General features: G+C 39.4%; 1 protein-coding gene across 1 annotated transcript in view; it reads right to left on the bottom strand.

The window, feature by feature from the left end:
* Positions 1 to 17,894, bottom strand: part of LOC126248186 (unconventional myosin-Va) — a 365,334-nt gene that overhangs the window by 98,266 nt on the left and 249,174 nt on the right. The window contains exons 7-9 of the mRNA XM_049948965.1: positions 8,041 to 8,279; positions 5,572 to 5,703; positions 5,244 to 5,459 (exon numbers count right to left, since the gene is read on the bottom strand). Coding sequence (XP_049804922.1) covers positions 5,244 to 5,459; positions 5,572 to 5,703; positions 8,041 to 8,279 — 587 coding nt within the window. The remainder of the gene's footprint in view (positions 1 to 5,243; positions 5,460 to 5,571; positions 5,704 to 8,040; positions 8,280 to 17,894) is intronic.

Genomic DNA, 17,894 nt, shown 5'->3' with positions numbered 1-17,894 from the left:
CGAACCTCCGCCTGGATCAGCTGCACAGTACACATATAAGTGTAACTGTGGCTGTAAATAAAAATGGATGTGCAGTTAAACAAGGAAAATAACTAGAAACTTGGATTTTACATAGCTCTTCGAACATAATCTTATATGCAAACAGATATGATACTTATTAAGTGATTCAATGGTCAAACAAAATTTTATTTACACAGCCAAGTTTAGCCTGGAGGCTAGACTTTTACTATAGACAGTCAAAACAAAAGCATCATCCGTTTCTTGGGAATATGAAATAATCTCTGCTCAAGAGAAGTTTTGCCACCTATGTGTTGCCCACACTAACATGCAAAATTTTCCTTTCGAGTCTTGAGTGCCAGTACATACCCCAATTTCAAGGCCATCATTTGTAACCATGACATTACAGTTGATCGAGCTCAGATGCACATGAAAATCTCACACACCTCAATAAGGGGAGGATGGGAGGAAAAATTAGCAGTTATTCTGTAGAAGTCACAGAATTTTAACTAACCAGGATGATAATCTCTCCATGGTACCTGTAAATTAGGCCATAGCACACACTGTACACATTTCCTGTTAGATGAGCTGCTCCTTTTTATCACTGTTTGGCACAGTCCATGTCCAGTAAAATCATTAATATTATTAGCAGACTAATGTTGTGGCTAACAGACTATAGCTCCCAAGTTCTACCTGGAGAAGTTTTGGGAAGGGAAAAAATCTTCATTACTAAAATACTTCCACAATAATAGTCTTAGACAAGAATAGCACTGCATTTTTATTTATCTACACAATTTATTAGTTTGCAGTCTTGTAGCACAATCAAAAAATTTATCATGTAGTAGTAGTAGTAGTAGTAGTAGTAGTGGTGGTGGTGGTGGTGGTGGTGGTGGTGGTGGTGGTACAGAAAGGTATATTATACTATTACAAGTTAGATGAAAATACAATGAGAAGATACACAAATAAAGAAAATGAGTAAGTCATAGAAAACATCTCTCGCGTACAATCGCACAAATTTCTTCTAATATCGTTTGTCTTTTAGGACCGTGAAGGAGTGCTCTGCACAATTTTGATTAGCCTGGTCGCCTCACACCTACTGATCGGTAACTGCAAGTATACAATCAAAAATTTAAAGACCATATTTTGGTGCACGTGTGCTAGTAGCAGTGATCTACCAGTTCATTTGTTTTGAGAGTCACACAATCACAGTTCTACATGTATCTGCGGCACCAATATTTTGTGAACGATGTACTGGTGTATTATTTTCCCTCACAGAAACAGAAAATTCAATTTTTAAAACATCACCACTCTGACACCAGATGTGATTACATTACAGGCAAACACTCGTGCCAAACTAACTACGAACAAACGAAGTGAACTAGCAGATGCCAAGTGAATTTATGGAGGTAATTTAGAAATGAAAACTGTGCAGTTTGCATGCTGCCAAGTATATAGGTATCAGAGTTAAAACAAAACTTCATCACCAAGGAGGAACTATTATGTGAACATGACATTACTATTAGCCATTTGTGGACTAAAATGATTAGAGTGTCTGCCCACTGAATCCTATAAAAGAAATACAAATTTAGTGCCTGAACATCACAGTGCTCTGAAACAAAAACTTCAGTATGCTCTAAAATCAAAGCAGTGTGCATCCTGTGCTTCTGAGATACTGTGACAGATTATCTGCATCTATTCCAATCCACAAACAGAGGGACTTTGGTGAGAAAGTTTTTAAGAGATCAGAACTGATGTGTGTCCAGTATACAAAAGTATGGCAGATTAGCAAATGTAATATGAATTATATCCTGTAATACAATGCTCTTCTGTAAATAAGTCATGGAATAGTGGGCAATCATGCAGTTGAATACTGTCTTGGAATTTTAACTCCTCAAGCTGGGAACCAGAGTACATACTCGCAGGCAGTGAGCATTATCCGACCATGTACTCATCAGCTACGGTCTCACAGGTAAAACTTGATGGCTCTGCCATCTGTTGAGAATGAGCAACAATCCTTCCTCAGAAAAGTGTAGCAGTAATTTTGCCAACACATCAGTAATGGTAACTCATGGTGCCCAACGGCATCATGTCTACAATTCACCTTGCATGACTAAATGATACTGAAGACCTTGTCGTATGCTGCATCCCCAAAACCAAGGAAGCCTTTTTCACTGTACAAAACATACTGTTCCTTTTCATGAATATTTGTTGTCATTTTGTGTCACGTAATGTCATCAATAAAACTGTGCAAGGTAAGATGATTGGCTAATTTATTAATTACTAATCTCAACAAGTTAGTTCAAATGAAATCTGGACACTGGACAACAAAACAGGTGGTGGATAGGTAATGCTTCTGCAGTATATCACAATCACCTGATTTAATGCTCTGATGTTAACGATCATTTCTGCACACTTGTATCTCATAACACCTGTTAGTTTGGTAATAATGTACTTAAATTAATCTAAAACTTAACAACTTATTCATACCACTAAGTGTCATTTGTGGCGCTCTGATGTTTTTTAATATCACCTCTCATGCCCAACTACAAGTTCTGCAGTAGCTAGATCATCCTATCATGTCAATAGGTATAATAGCACGCACTAGTCAAAAATACATGCTCAAAGAAGGGGTTTTAGTTCTGTCTTTGCCATGATAAAATATGAATTCACCACCAGCCTCCATAATCCTCCCTACCTTCCCCTAGCTACTCTACTGCCTTATTTTGGGGAAATGCTAATGTATGTCCTGACGAACCAAAGCTTCTATGTACACTCCTGGAAATGGAAAAAAGAACACATTGACACCGGTGTGTCAGACCCACCATACTTGCTCCGGACACTGCGAGAGGGCTGTACAAGCAATGATCACACGCACCGCACAGCGGACACACCAGGAACCGCGGTGTTGGCCGTCGAATGGCGCTAGCTGCGCAGCATTTGTGCACCGCCGCCGTCAGTGTCAGCCAGTTTGCCGTGGCATACGGAGCTCCATCGCAGTCTTTAACACTGGTAGCATGCCGCGACAGCGTGGACGTGAACCGTATGTGCAGTTGACGGACTTTGAGCGAGGGCGTATAGTGGGCATGCGGGAGGCCGGGTGGACGTACCGCCGAATTGCTCAACACGTGGGGCGTGAGGTCTCCACAGTACATCGATGTTGTCGCCAGTGGTCGGCGGAAGGTGCATGTGCCCGTCGACCTGGGACCGGACCGCAGCGATGCACGGATGCACGCCAAGACCGTAGGATCCTACGCAGTGCCGTAGGGGACCGCACCGCCACTTCCCAGCAAATTAGGGACACTGTTGCTCCTGGGGTATCGGCAAGGACCATTCGCAACCGTCTCCATGAAGCTGGGCTACGGTCCCGCACACCGTTAGGCCGTCTACCGCTCACGCCCCAACATCGTGCAGCCCGCCTCCAGTGGTGTCGCGACAGGTGTGAATGGAGGGACGAATGGAGACGTGTCGTCTTCAGCGATGAGAGTCGCTTCTGCCTTGGTGCCAATGATGGTCGTATGCGTGTTTGGCGCCGTGCAGGTGAGCGCCACAATCAGGACTGCATACGACCGAGGCACACAGGGCCAACACCCGGCATCATGGTGTGGGGAGCGATCTCCTACACTGGCCGTACACCACTGGTGATCGTCGAGGGGACACTGAATAGTGCACAGTACATCCAAACCGTCATCGAACCCATCGTTCTACCATTCCTAGACCAGCAAGGGAACTTGCTGTTCCAACAGGACAATGCACGTCCGCATGTATCCCGTGCCACCCAACGTGCTCTAGAAGGTGTAAGTCAACTACCCTGGCCAGCAAGATCTCCGGATCTGTCCCCCATTGAGCATGTTTGGGACTGGATGAAGCGTCGTCTCACGCGGTCTGCACGTCCAGCACGAACGCTGGTCCAACTGAGGCGCCAGGTGGAAATGGCATGGCAAGCCGTTCCACAGGACTACATCCAGCATCTCTACGATCGTCTCCATGGGAGAATAGCAGCCTGCATTGCTGCGAAAGGTGGATATACACTGTACTAGTGCCGACATTGTGCATGCTCTGTTGCCTGTGTCTATGTGCCTGTGGTTCTGTCAGTGTGATCATGTGATGTATCTGACCCCAGGAATGTGTCAATAAAGTTTCCCCTTCCTGGGACAATGAATTCATGGTGTTCTTATTTCAATTTCCAGGAGTGTATTTCAAAGTTTATACTTAGATATCATTCAAGGAAAGAAATATTCTTTCCATAGGTAATGGAGATTATGAAATACCACTGAGATCATGTATTTAAAGGCTTCAGAAGTAACATGCTTCACAGTTCAATATAATTTTCAGCAATTTGTCAAGTCAATCACCACTGAATTTAATAGTTCAGTTCTTTCATCATCATGTTTTGATTACTTGGTCATCATTAGATGACAGGATGCCACACTAAGATTCTGTGAAGTAGTTTTTTTATGGGAAGTCCATTTCACAACATAGATTAAAACAATTGTCTTTCGTATGTGATGATCAACCATATTTCAAAGGTGATTATGGCTCACATCAGAAAAAGTGATGATTTTACCAGTTCCTAAAGAGCACATGCCACCTACAAAAGAACTGTGGATTAACAAAGACTATAAGATTATAACCATAATTACAACAAAATTTGGTTTAACTTTTTATAAGAGACAGAGAGCCAACTTGCAAATTGATGTGAAGCAGGAAAATTAACTGAAAAATTTTGAAAAAATTTTCAACCAAATTCAACAAGATGAGACACTTGTGGTGGAATACCAGGAGGGTCTATAATGCTCATTGATGTAAAACAGTGTGCCTGAAAGGTGTGTCAGTGTCTCAACTAAATCTGGCATATCTCTCAATAAATATGGTCCGTGCAACATCATGTCAAAGACATACCTAACATAGTAAAGGGAGTCATTTACTTCTTGAAACAATCTGATTTTATATAGTCTGATTATCTATACTGTTCTCTTCTACCTTTTTATTACTTTTATTTGTGAAAAATCTTTGTATGCCTAACACATATTTCCCTACAAGGCAATATTGATATGAAACAACACTTTGCACTAGATTTCCTGTCATAAGGCATATATGAGAGATGATACTTTGAAAGAGATCCCTACTGCTTAAGTATATGCAGCTATACAACAAAAAGTTTAGGTTGTTGCTCTACATAAGGAAATTCTTGTAGTTACCTTATATCTAGACATTCTTAAGTAGCAGTGTACATAAATAAAACTTACTTGGTTGAATTGTTGTTGCAGTTTTTCATTTGCGTAGTTAATACAGAACTGTTCAAAGCTATTTATTTCAAATGTTTCAAACCCATATATGTCCAAAACACCAATAAATTTCTGAGTTGTTCCACTACTATATAATGCTTTATTTACAACTGAAACAATCCAATTGAAGAGTTCTGCATAGATGTGTTTAGCCAAAGCATCTCTTGCCGAGACAGCCTGCAACGTGAAGTAAATTTACTGAACATAATGCTTTGCAAACTGCAGAAGAATACCAGCTTCTTTACACTATTCTCAATACATCCTGCATTTCAGCAAGGTATTCTCATACCTCTATCACTGTCATTGGTTTGAAGATTACATCTCTCAAGCTAACAATTTTGCGATGACACAACCAGCTTCTCATGTCCATTGCATTAATCTGAAGAAGATTGGCTAGTATTGCCAGGTGTTGATCATCTGCCTGAAGGAAATTGAAATTGGCAGCATGTAAGTAAAAGCCAACAGTACATAAAAACAAATGTTACACGAGAGAGACTACAGATAAAATAATCTTATTTGTTAATTGCAAAGATTGAAATAAACCAATTAATAATAAAATGTAAACAATTTTTATTTTATTAATTCTTTTCCTAGATATGTTTTCATGTAGAAAACTGTTTTTATTTGTAATTTTTATATGATTTAACATCACAACAGTAACGAGTTTATTCGATGTATTGTATATTTCTGATGACAGCAAAAGGAAGACTCAATAGCCTTCTTAATAGAGGCACTCTGGCATCAACCTGCAATTACTTTAACCATCATGGATAAATTTACATCTAGATGATAATAAAGGAATCAGGACTTTACTTATATAAAGTTTGAGTCCAGCATTCTACAACACCAATCCAAATCATTTATGAATGAGGAAATTCAATACTGGATGTTTGTAGGACAACATCGGACAACATCAAAGACAGAGATACACCAACATGCCAAAACAGTATCTCACTTGCTGAATATGGTGAGGGTCTACATCTACATCTACATCTACATTTACACTCCACAAGCCACCCAACGGTGTGTGGCGGAGGGCACTTTACGTGCCACTGTCATTACCTCCCTTTTCTGTTCCAGTCGCATATGGTTCACGAGAAGAACGATTGCCGGAAAGCCTCCGTGCGCGCTCGAATCTCTCTAATTTTACATTCGTGATCTCCTCAGGAGGTGTAAGTAGGGGGAAGCAATATATTCGATACCTCATCCAGAAACGCACCCTTTCGAAACCTGGCGAGCAAGCTACAATGCGATGCAGAGCGCCTCTCTTGCAGAGTCTGCCACTTGAGTTTGCTAAACACCTCCGTAATGCTATCACGCTTACCAAATAACCCTGTGATGAAACGCGCCGCTCTTCTTTGGATCTTCTCTATCTCCTCCATCAACCTGATCTGGTACGGATCCCACACTGATGAGCAATACTCAAGTATAGTTCGAACACCGTGGAACACAATGCAGTAGTGATTGTGTGTGGTGAGGAATCAACAAGTCGTCGATAGATTTACGGAGGTATTTGGCACTAGAAGTCTACACAAAGGTCGAACAATTTCTGCAGATTACAGGTTGAGGGTATAAGTGTGCAAATTTGGTGCCTGGCAATAAGCCAACAGTGCTTCACTGGGTTCAGATCAAGTGAATTTGGTAACCAAGACGACAAGCCAAGTTCACTGTCATGCTTCTCAAACCACTGCAGCACAAATCTGGTCTTTTGACATGGACAGTTATCCTGCTGCAAGATGCCATCGTTTTCGAGGAACTGACCAAGCCTGCAGGAATGCCCGTGGTCCGCACCAATGTTTGCACAGTCCGCAGCTGTCATCGTGTCTTTTACTGCCACCACAGAAGCCCTGGTTAATGTCCCTCAAAATGTAGCACAGCCCTCACCAGTCTGCCTCTGTAGTGTGGTGTACGTTTCAAGCAGGTATTCAAGCAGATAACTGTATCTGGAACAGACTAGCAGCCTGGTGTAACAAGGAACATTTCATCTGACTTCACAACTAATTAATTATCCACAGTCTAATCTCAATGATCCCATGCCAACTGCAATTGTAACTGTCAATATGATCAGTTCAACATGAGAACATGCAGGGGTTATCTGTCAGCAGATCTGCCACAGGTCTACCTCCAATCCTGCTTTACAGAGCTGGCAAGTGTCCTGCCCCACTTTCTCTGATGAGGTGTTGACATCTAACATGTTGTCTCCTAATTGTGACTTTATTGTCCATCTACCACTTCCCATAGTTGCTCATGACTGGAGCATGGAAACAGCCAACCAGCTTCGCCATTTGTGAGCTGCTCATTCCCAAGTGCTAGGCTGTAACAATCTTCTCAAATGTCAATTATGCCAATAGATTTCCTGACTTGCAGCATGTATCATTGCTAGAATGATTCCCCATTCATCTCTGCTCCACACTGATATTTTTCTAAATGTGTCACACGCTTACAATGTCGCCAGGCAAGATTCCTTCACATGGTGGGCAGTGGTCACCATGTTTGGTCTTACCTGTGTATGTCACTCCGATAAAAGATCAGTTTATTTTCACCATGATCCCTTACAGGATTTGGCTCACAACTGCATCATATCAAATCCTTATTTCTTACTAGTTTCAGTAATGATCAGTGTCTGAAAGCTTAAAGGCCTTTAGTTCACATAAAAAGTGAGCGAGCAATTAATTTTTTTTTACATGCAAAAAATTTGCAATGAAGAAGCAAAAAACTTAAGAAACCTTTTCTAGCAGACATTATGCAACATACGTACAGGAATAGCGCTTCCTTCACCATCTGCATTTTGGTCATTCTCAGCAGCAGCTTCAACTATCTGAACATTCCCCAAGTGTAATATTGCAGCCAGTATCCTGAACATATCCATCTGCTCCTTAGATGAAAAACCCAGCAGATTTAATGCATTGGTTGTTTCTTCAAGCATCGCTCTGTCATCTATACCTTGAATGTGAGGACTGGAACCTTGATTTAAGTAATGAAAATCATCCTGGTGGGCTGAACAGAAAATAAAAGAAAAATCAATAAGTATATTCATCACATTGAAGAAGACTTTAATAAATGACAATATTGTGTGTTTTGCTAGTAACAGTGACCATATCCATTACAGCAGCTTAAAAATACAACAGGACAATTTAACACTCAATAAAAGCTTGGTGCTCTTATTGTAGTACAAGGCAAACTATGTTAGTTCATAATGTACCTTATTTAATTATTTCAAATACAAACTAGAAACTAATGTAGTCACACTTCCCTTAAGAAATAAATCATTACAATGACAATGAAATCTGATCCAGTTATTACCTACATCACCAATCTCGTACATACTCAAACCAATACCCACACAGTTGAAGGCATTCATGAATGTCTTATGAAAGGGCTTAATTGAAGCTATTTTAAAACACTATAGATCCAAAACACACAGTGTAAACTTACATACTAAGTAAGACAGTTTCCTCATTCAGTATCGCAGGTACAGCACCATGCTGCACTTAGCAAAGAGAGATGCACATATATTACAGTGTCACAAACAAGAAACTACTCTAACAGTCACAGTGACTCGATCACATGTTCACATAACAAGTGTATCCACAGTGCAATGGAGGCAGCTCAGAAAGGAGTGGCAGAATGGAAAGGGGAAGGCACAAATTCTACCAAGCAATATTTTGCTAAAATAATGAGGTCCCTTACATTGAAACACTGAGGTAACTCCTCAAGTGGTTTTATTTCTTTGTATATTATGCAGGATTGTAGTCATGATATTAACAGGTACTATAATCCAATAAAAATTACTTAATAGTTGACACTTCACACTTTGGATTGGTTTTCAAAAACTGGAGTGCTCAAACATCATGTCCGAACTGTTCACCATCACCAAACTGCCACAAAAATTGCTCGGTTCATTTCCAACTCTTTGTCCAGTATTGATGCTGGATGTGTTTGGATCCTGAATCATGGGTCTGACACTTTAATTTTGTATTTCATGACACATGATAACCATATCAAAAACAGTGCACACACAAAATGGTGCTAATGAAACACACACGTTTCATATACAGTGCTAACTGAACTCTTCTGCATACTTCCACACAAGATGCGATTCAAAGTCACATACACAGTTATCATAATTACAGATATTGGCTTACATTACAGAAGCTTCACACGAGGTTGTGTGAAGCTGAATTTTTGGAGGCTGCAATTCATCATTGTGACTGGAGTACCAGAGTCATAAATATAACTGCTCTAGTCACACTTTTGTGGCTTAACACAATGGTTAAAGTACGAGATTGACATGTAGAAGATAGTAGGTTCAAATCTCATCAACTGAAGCTTTTTCTTAATTAATTTCTAAATCTAATAAACACAGTCTGATTATTATTTTAATTGAACTAATTGGTTTAAATGCAATTTTTTTTATTTCTAATTCTTTGCTGTGCCATTTTCATTATCATATCGACTTTATTTGCTCTTTTTCTCCTTCCCAGCATTCTTTCTTCATTTAGAATCTGCCTGTGTTGTCTGTAATGTTCTGCCAAGTACCGAGGACTGCTCATCAGTTGGTAATGCGGCAGCTTGTGTAGTTAGTGTGAGGATAGTTTCAGGTAATCAATGATAGCGAGAAATTACGGTTTTCCTTTAGCACTGAAACTGCATTTTTTCTGTCTTGAGGATTGCTTGGAGAGGCTAGCTTTAATTGCCGTGAACAAAGTGATTGTGATTTTATTTCTGCCACAGATTGCTGGCTACTATTTTCTCGGATACATTGCACATCACGAGGCTGCGGTTAGCTTAGGATACCAATTTAAATTCAGGGCTACACAATGCATCATCTGCCACAGTTCAGTCGTTGGTCACTTAAAATCAGTTGTTGACATATCATCACATTATTTACTCATTTGTGTGAAAGATATCAGGAAATGGAGTTCTTACAATCTGTGAAAAGGAAAAACAGGAGATCTAATACACAGCCTAATGAGCAACATGCTCCAACATTTTTATCTTCAGAAAAAACAAATGCAAATGTGTTTAGACTCAAATAGACCCCATTTTACAGATGACCACAACTGGTTGACCATATTTTGTAATTATAAATCTTGTAGTAACAGTTAGGTTTCTGATTTCATACACAACATTTTCTGATGGAGCACAATTACTCACCAGTAGTAAACAGTTCTTCCATTACCACTGGGTAAATCCACTTTGACCAATTTTTCATGGCATAAGCATGCAACTCAAGACATGAAGTCAGCAGAACACTAATATCCCACATCAAGCAGCTCTTCAGTAATGTGAGCTGCCTGCACACTGTTCTGACATGACATCTGATGCTCCATACATCACAAACAAGGGAGATCCACCAATTGGCTTATGAAGCCAGCACAATTTGAGACTTCATACTCTCAATGACCATAAAGCCTAGTTTACACGACGACACTACGTTGCAAGCAACTGCGCTACCGGCCACTGCGCACGCGCACTGCACGTTTGCGCAACTCGTTGGTGAAACTAAACTCTTTCGGCGTGTTCCAACATTAGCGACACTAGTTGCATGAGTTTTTGTGGTTATGTGTGTTCGTAGAGTGTAGACAAACTGAAATATGAAGTGGGGAATGGAGAATAATGTTTGCTTTTCGGATATCTATGCTTTGCATAGGTATTTGTGGATTTCAGTGGTGCTGATTACAAAAATAAGTAACATATTGCTGCCGCCAAGATCGTCATGTGCGATCATAACAGATGGTTTGACAATATCTGAGCTGCAGGGCAAAATTTATTGGGTTAGGAGCACATATACAACTGAATTACGAAAAATACAAGCAAGTGTAATTCTAGCTGTGGCAATACTCTCATCTACAAGACTGAAATCCCATCGCTCGATTTGGCCAACTTTTTTTTAAGCAATATTGTTGACAGGAGGGAAGGCTATACAAATTCGAGAAGCTGTATTCTTTTTCAATATTCATCTACTTAAAATGTCACTGCAGTGCTCCCCATTCACATATGTTAGAATTTTGAAATATTGCCACAGTTCAGGTCTATCTTCATTAGTTTGCAAACCATTCTCTTCTTAATGCGGCCTGCTTCGAATAATTATTGCTATTAATGTTAATAATTGTTACTGTTAATGTTCATAATTGTTGGTGTTAATGAAAAAACATCAACAACAACTAAAACCGCATCTTATAGCATGCCAAGTGTTCTCTACTGTAATGCATGCAATATGATATGTAATGTCAACTCTGGCGACAGTGATTCATGCATTACAGTACCTTTATTCCTTATCGCATAATTAACTCTATTTAGAAGAAATGTGAACAGTTCTGGTAACATTCTAAGATAATTAAAAGAACTTCTTGGCTCTCCCGTTATAAATTATTTCAGCAAGGATGCTGAGCAACTGAACTGACATCTTTTCTTCATCCAGTCATGAATCTAAACACGTTTCTTACTTTTTCCTTATGCAGCGATTCCACGCAACAAGCTTTAACTCCATCACAACTCGTGCGACGTGCAGCTGCCAAAACTTTCATTTCAGACACGGCTCGGTGACCCACAAAACGACGAAACTGAATTGTATACTGGTGTCGCCGTATCTACCGTCATATATGAAACCACTTGTGTGCAACTCATTCCACACAACGAGTGGCGCAATCCAATGTCGTCGTGTACACTAGGCTTAAGGAGATAAAATACGATGTGAAATTTGGTTTCACGCATTGTAGCTTATTTCCCTCACCACAAGCTATTCCTCCACCCTCCTGCACACAAATGATGATAATCACATGGCATTGATGGCTGGGAGTCCCCACCTGGGGAAGTTCGGCCACCGAGTTGCAAGTCTTTTCAGTTGATGCTACACTGGGCGACTTGGGTGATGATGATGATGATGATGATGATGATGATAATAATAATAATAACAGAACACCCAGCCCTGAGTGGAGAAAATCTCCTACCCAGCAAGGAATCAAACCTGGACCTGCTGCACGGCAGTCAAATGCTCTGACCACTCAGCTGAGGAGGTGGGCACTGCACACAAAACTAATTCGACAGTGAGACAAAAGTATGCAAGTTTCAAGACTGAACCAATAACAAATACAGAAACAATTAAGATGGTGGTTTTAATGCTTTAGGTGTTTTACATGGCCTCCCTGCTCCTAAGCACAACAAACAAAATGTTCGTACAGCCATGGGAAACTGTCAGTAAGGTATTCCTTTGGGACAACGTTCAATCCATTTGTCACATTGTCTTGAATATTGGTTGTGTTATGAAAGTCTCGACCCTTTATGTGAATTTCTGCACTTCGTCATATAGCAGTACATTCATATGGGTAACACAAAGTCTCATACCCCACGATGATTTTGTCCAGTAAAAAAACACGCGCGCACACACACTATGTTTTGCATTTTACTCGAATTGTAGCAGGCATCCACAACTTAATTTTTGTTTTCGAATCAGTGTGAGTTTGGAACAAATTTCTTACACACCATTCTATTCTTCAAAACATTCCGGAGAGTGTCTTGAACAGTTGATTTAGAGATTTTACTCCATTGCCACTTGTGACACAACAATGTTGATATACTATGGTTGCGCAGCCACTGCTTGATACTGCCTGGTCACAAATGACTGCTCAAATGTATATCCGTTGTTAGTTCAAGCTGCCAAGATAATCACTGTGTTGATGTTGCTTATATGCCAGGAATAAAATCCAACCCCAGCACTTTTTGGATGAACAGTGTATCTTGAATGCGGGCCATGTTGGCTACTATATTTTTTAGCTCACTTCCATAGATTCCTACACACCACAATACTAAGCAGTATGTTGAATGTGTGTTATGCAAAGTGAAGGAGGTGTCAGTGTTCTGGATTGTTTTTCTGCTGGGTCAATCTACGGTGTCGCTTAGAAGGCAGCAATGGAATGACAGATGGTGAATCTATACCCTTGATGTCCAATCAGCTGCTCCACTGTGTTCAGTATCACATACAGCTGAGCACTTAACACCAAAAATTCCTAATGCTGGACTGCATCTATTCTCTCGAAGTACCACAGCGTGCAGACTCTTACGTCATATACAGTCAATTTGATGTCGTACAAATGGTCTTTAACAATGGAACATACATAAATTCTAACTGCTCGCTAGGAACAAAGCGAAAAACATTTCCTATTCAATTCACTGTGCCCAGAGGAACTGAAAATTTACTCTCATAACACGAACGAGCCACACTGCTCAATGAGCTGAGTAAATTCAATAGTAACTTTTTTGTGCACTAATACTAAAATGAGGTTGCACATGATCTGCTGCATCGCCAGCTATGTTCTTTGTGCCTGGACACTAAGCAATGGCTTAGTAACTACGTGCAAGGCAAGTCAACCCTATTCACAGTGTTTCCTACACCAGATGGCAACATCTGCTTGATATGCCCTTTTACCTTATTTTGTATTTTCACTTGCTTCTTTAACAAATTAGTTAACTCTCTAGTGGTTTTGTATGTCTCCTAACATGGGGGGTCAAGGGATTAGGGCGAGAGGAGCAAACAGCGAGGACATTGGTCCCATCGGATTAGGGAAGGATGAGAAGGAAGTTGGCCATGCCCTTTCAAAGGAACCGTCCTGGCATTTACCTGAAGTTATTTAGGGGAATCATGGAAAATCTATATCAGGATGGCCAGACAGGAGTTTGAACCATCGTCCTCCCAAATGCGAATCCAGTGTGCTATTCACTGCGCCACGACACTCCGTGCCTGCAGGCACATAAAAGCTGTTTGCACTTTACAATGTCCATAGAATGATTATATTATTTACTTCCACCCAACTTGTTAGCACAGCTTCTCCATTTTTACATACTGATTTTTAATAAACACAAGTTTTCTCATTTTTGTTCACTTTTTCTTTTGATGTCTGCCAGTAATTTTGTGGCCTGGTTAAATGAACAACAAGAGAAAACTGAATGTTCAGAGAAAAACTAGTCAATGTTGGGAGACAAACAGCCAGAGAAATTATACAAATTAAAAAAAATCAGTTGAAAGACTGAAAACACAAATCCAAAGAAGCAGCAAACGTGTAATCAACATAAAACAAGGGACTATTACAAAACATTCAAACAATATAAGCAAAGTATGTGCCACCCACACTTACGATAAAAAATTAAAATGGGGAATGGCATACTATAATTGAAGCAATGCCCAAATTTTGATTGCCTACTTCAACGAATCACTGAACAGTAAGGAAACAAAATAAACTTATAATTTGACCCTCATCATAAAAATACATCTATATTAGAAAATGTTATACCACCAGATTACGACATGTCCAAATCAATTGGTTGTAGAACCATGGAAGAATGCAAACAAACCCTTTGAAACCTACATGAACACTTCATAGACTTCTTGGACATTGAGAAAATGCCTGAAGAGTGGAACACAGCAACAATCCACTTGCTACACAAAGAAGGTGAGAGATTGGTCCCAAGTAATTACTGAGGGATATTGCTATTTGATGTCACATCTAAGATTTTATCTAGGATTACGTACACATGCATTCAGAAAAAACTCAACTACGGATTTTGAGAATATCACGGTGAATTTTGACCGGGAAGAAGCTGTCCTGACCAAATTATCAGTCTGAAGCGGATCATGAAGCATCAAACAGTTAAAAACATGAGTTTAGTCATCATTGTTGATATCTTCAAAAAGTACGACAGGACTCATTGTGAGTCGTTACTGAAAATCCTTAAGGAATTCAATCTACACCAGAGCTTATAAACTTCATCATAATCACCATTAAGAATACCAGGTCAAAAACTAAATTTTGATCTAAACAGTCTGAACTGTTCGAAATGCGAACTGGCCTTCGACAGAGGGATGGACTCTCACTATTACCACTTAATTGAGGATTGGTGACAAATTGTGCAAGAATTGAATACGAAATGCCAAAGATCGAAAAAATAGCAACCTTAATTGCCTAGTATTCACAAACAATCTTGTGCTACTGGCAAATAATGTGGAAGATGATATACTTCAAATTGAAGTACTTGGGGATAAAAGGGGAAGCAAAAACTGAACTGCAAATTCCATTCAAAATAAATAAATAAATAAATATGGAAATGGCGCCAATCTTCAAGTTTGAAACACTACCTGGATGACCGAACAATAACAAACCAACTGAGATTGTTAGTACACCCATTTATTTTGGTGAAATCTTAGCTCTGGACACAAACAAGAAAGCCACAATATAAAGTTGAACAATTAAATTAAAATAACCACAACAAAACTCCTGGCCAACCTCCACACACAAATCTCTCTCAATGAATGCCAAATCCAAAACACATTACTATTGCATTGTTAAACCTGAAGTAACAAATTCAAGCGAAACACTATTCAAGTTGGACCAAAATCAGCAACAGATGAACTACAGAAGGCAGAGAGAAGAATCAGCAAAACCATCATCAACAGAAACAACAAATAAATGGACAATGGAGAGTACTGACCAATTAAGTGGTGTATCGGGAAAATGAGTCAGCAATGGATACAATGCGAAAAAGGTGGATTTATTTTTTCTGCCTTCTATCAAGATTATCAAAAACTGGGCAAGTGAAACAACTATTCAACTACTTTTCGAAAAATAAAACCATAAAAAATTGGTTAAAGAGGTCCAGGATGATTTAGAAGAGTTAAATATAACAAAGCAACAAATTAAATACATAAAAGAAGAGGCGATTCTAAGGGGTGGACACATAAAACTTTTACTAAATACATTTAAATAAAAACAACACGTAATAACCAATGAAGAAAGGGCAGCCTAGTCAGAAAAAATGAAAAACTTTTGGGAACAGAAGAGGAAGCCGAAAATCCAAATCTCATCTTGGAAGACTTGGCTGTGTATGGACTGATTCAAGTGCTCCAATGTGGGAGCAAAAAAAAGTGAGAAACATTTCTATTATGCATATCATTATAGCTTCCACACAGGTTGCTTCAGAAAACAAGCATTCAATCACTCTAGTTGCATCTTAAATCTATTTATGTTTCACTATAGCATGTGAGCCCTTTGTCAGGTCATTTTTCCCCACCCTTTCTGCTGGGATGGGAATTGTATAATACTCTGAGAATTAGTTGAGAAGCCTCACTGCTCTCTTATATTGACTTCAAGTACCATTGTTTCAGTAGCAGAAATTTTATTAAGTCACCAAAAAATAAAATCTGTATGGTCTGACACCCCATGACCAGTTTTTTCTTGGCTTTGAATCTTCTCCCCACATTTTTCTTTTGGAGCAGCCAGAATTTTCATACCAGGGACACATGAGTCATCTGTGTAGCAGCTGCTTACTAGGAGAATGGAAACCACACACTGCTGATTATCCATGGTCTCCTTTAGATGTCAGGAGGAGACACATTTAGTCAAATTTTGCAGTTACACTTATGATTACAAGTAAGCTACATCAAGGTGTTCACTTTTAAAAAGGGTTTCTGAATGTCCAAAACAAGTAAGGACATAAATGTAGAGTGTTGCTGTGCCCTTTAGTCCTCCTTTGTTTCAACATATGGTGTGTACCAAATGACCTTGATTTTTAAACTTCTGCTTTTTTATGTTAAATAAGATACTCCCTACTACATACTGGATACATTTGAAAGCAGTTTAGGCAGTCTTGTCAGGATGAATAGGAAGCTCCTTTATCAACAGATCTGCTTCATTTGTCAGGTGGTCAGATATATGGCACTTAAATATGCAGATAGTGTGTTTGGTATTTGCTCCCCAACTTTAAAACAAATACATCCAACTGTATTGAAGGATGGAAGCCCTGGAGTGCTTTAGGTCTGAAAAAAATAGATGTTTCACTATGTTTCCACTTGCCCTCTTCACTCAGTTTCTGATGTCTTTCATTCTTACTACTTCAGTGTCGTAAGTGTTGAGGTATATCATATACCCGCGCAACTGTAACGGACATATACAGACTCCCCAATGCTATAGAAATCACAAGTACTTCCACCTCCACCAACTTCCCACACCAATTTCTCCACAGTATATAACAATACCAGGAAGCTACTTAAGGAATGCTAACCACTACACAATTAGTGCAAAGTACAACAACGTCAAACATCTAATAGGCATATGTTAATCAAATTATGTTGGTCTAAGAGAAGGGTAATATGTAAAGCCTTCAGTAACTACCATAATAGAATGTTACTGTAGAAATTTTTATCATCATTCATTCATACTGTGACTCCAAACTTAGTATCTGGACACTTACTGATCACAATGAACAGAAGTGAAAAAATAACAAAATAAAAGTTTGGGTGCAGATATCATCTTTAACTGTACCTTCACGAAGATAAGGAACGCTGCCACCATTCATTCTTTATACAACAGCTAAATGAGTTACTTAGACATCAATACCAGTCAGTGTTGAGAATCAGATGAAACTGCTAAAATTCAACAAGGCCCCAGAACCCAATGAAGTGCTTCTCTAGTTCCATGCAATGTGTGCTAATCTATTAGGTCCATTCTTTAACTGGAGTCCACTGCAGATACCCTCAACAGCAGATACCTCATAGCTAATGGAAGAGTGCCAGAGGTCACACACTTCTACAAGAAAGACAGCAGAACTGATTCACAAAAC

The sequence above is a fragment of the Schistocerca nitens genome, chromosome 3 (genome assembly GCF_023898315.1).
Source record: "Schistocerca nitens isolate TAMUIC-IGC-003100 chromosome 3, iqSchNite1.1, whole genome shotgun sequence".
NCBI lineage: Eukaryota > Metazoa > Arthropoda > Insecta > Orthoptera > Acrididae > Schistocerca > Schistocerca nitens.
Note: the sequence above shows the minus strand (reverse complement) of the source record. Positions and strands in the feature narration are given on the sequence as shown.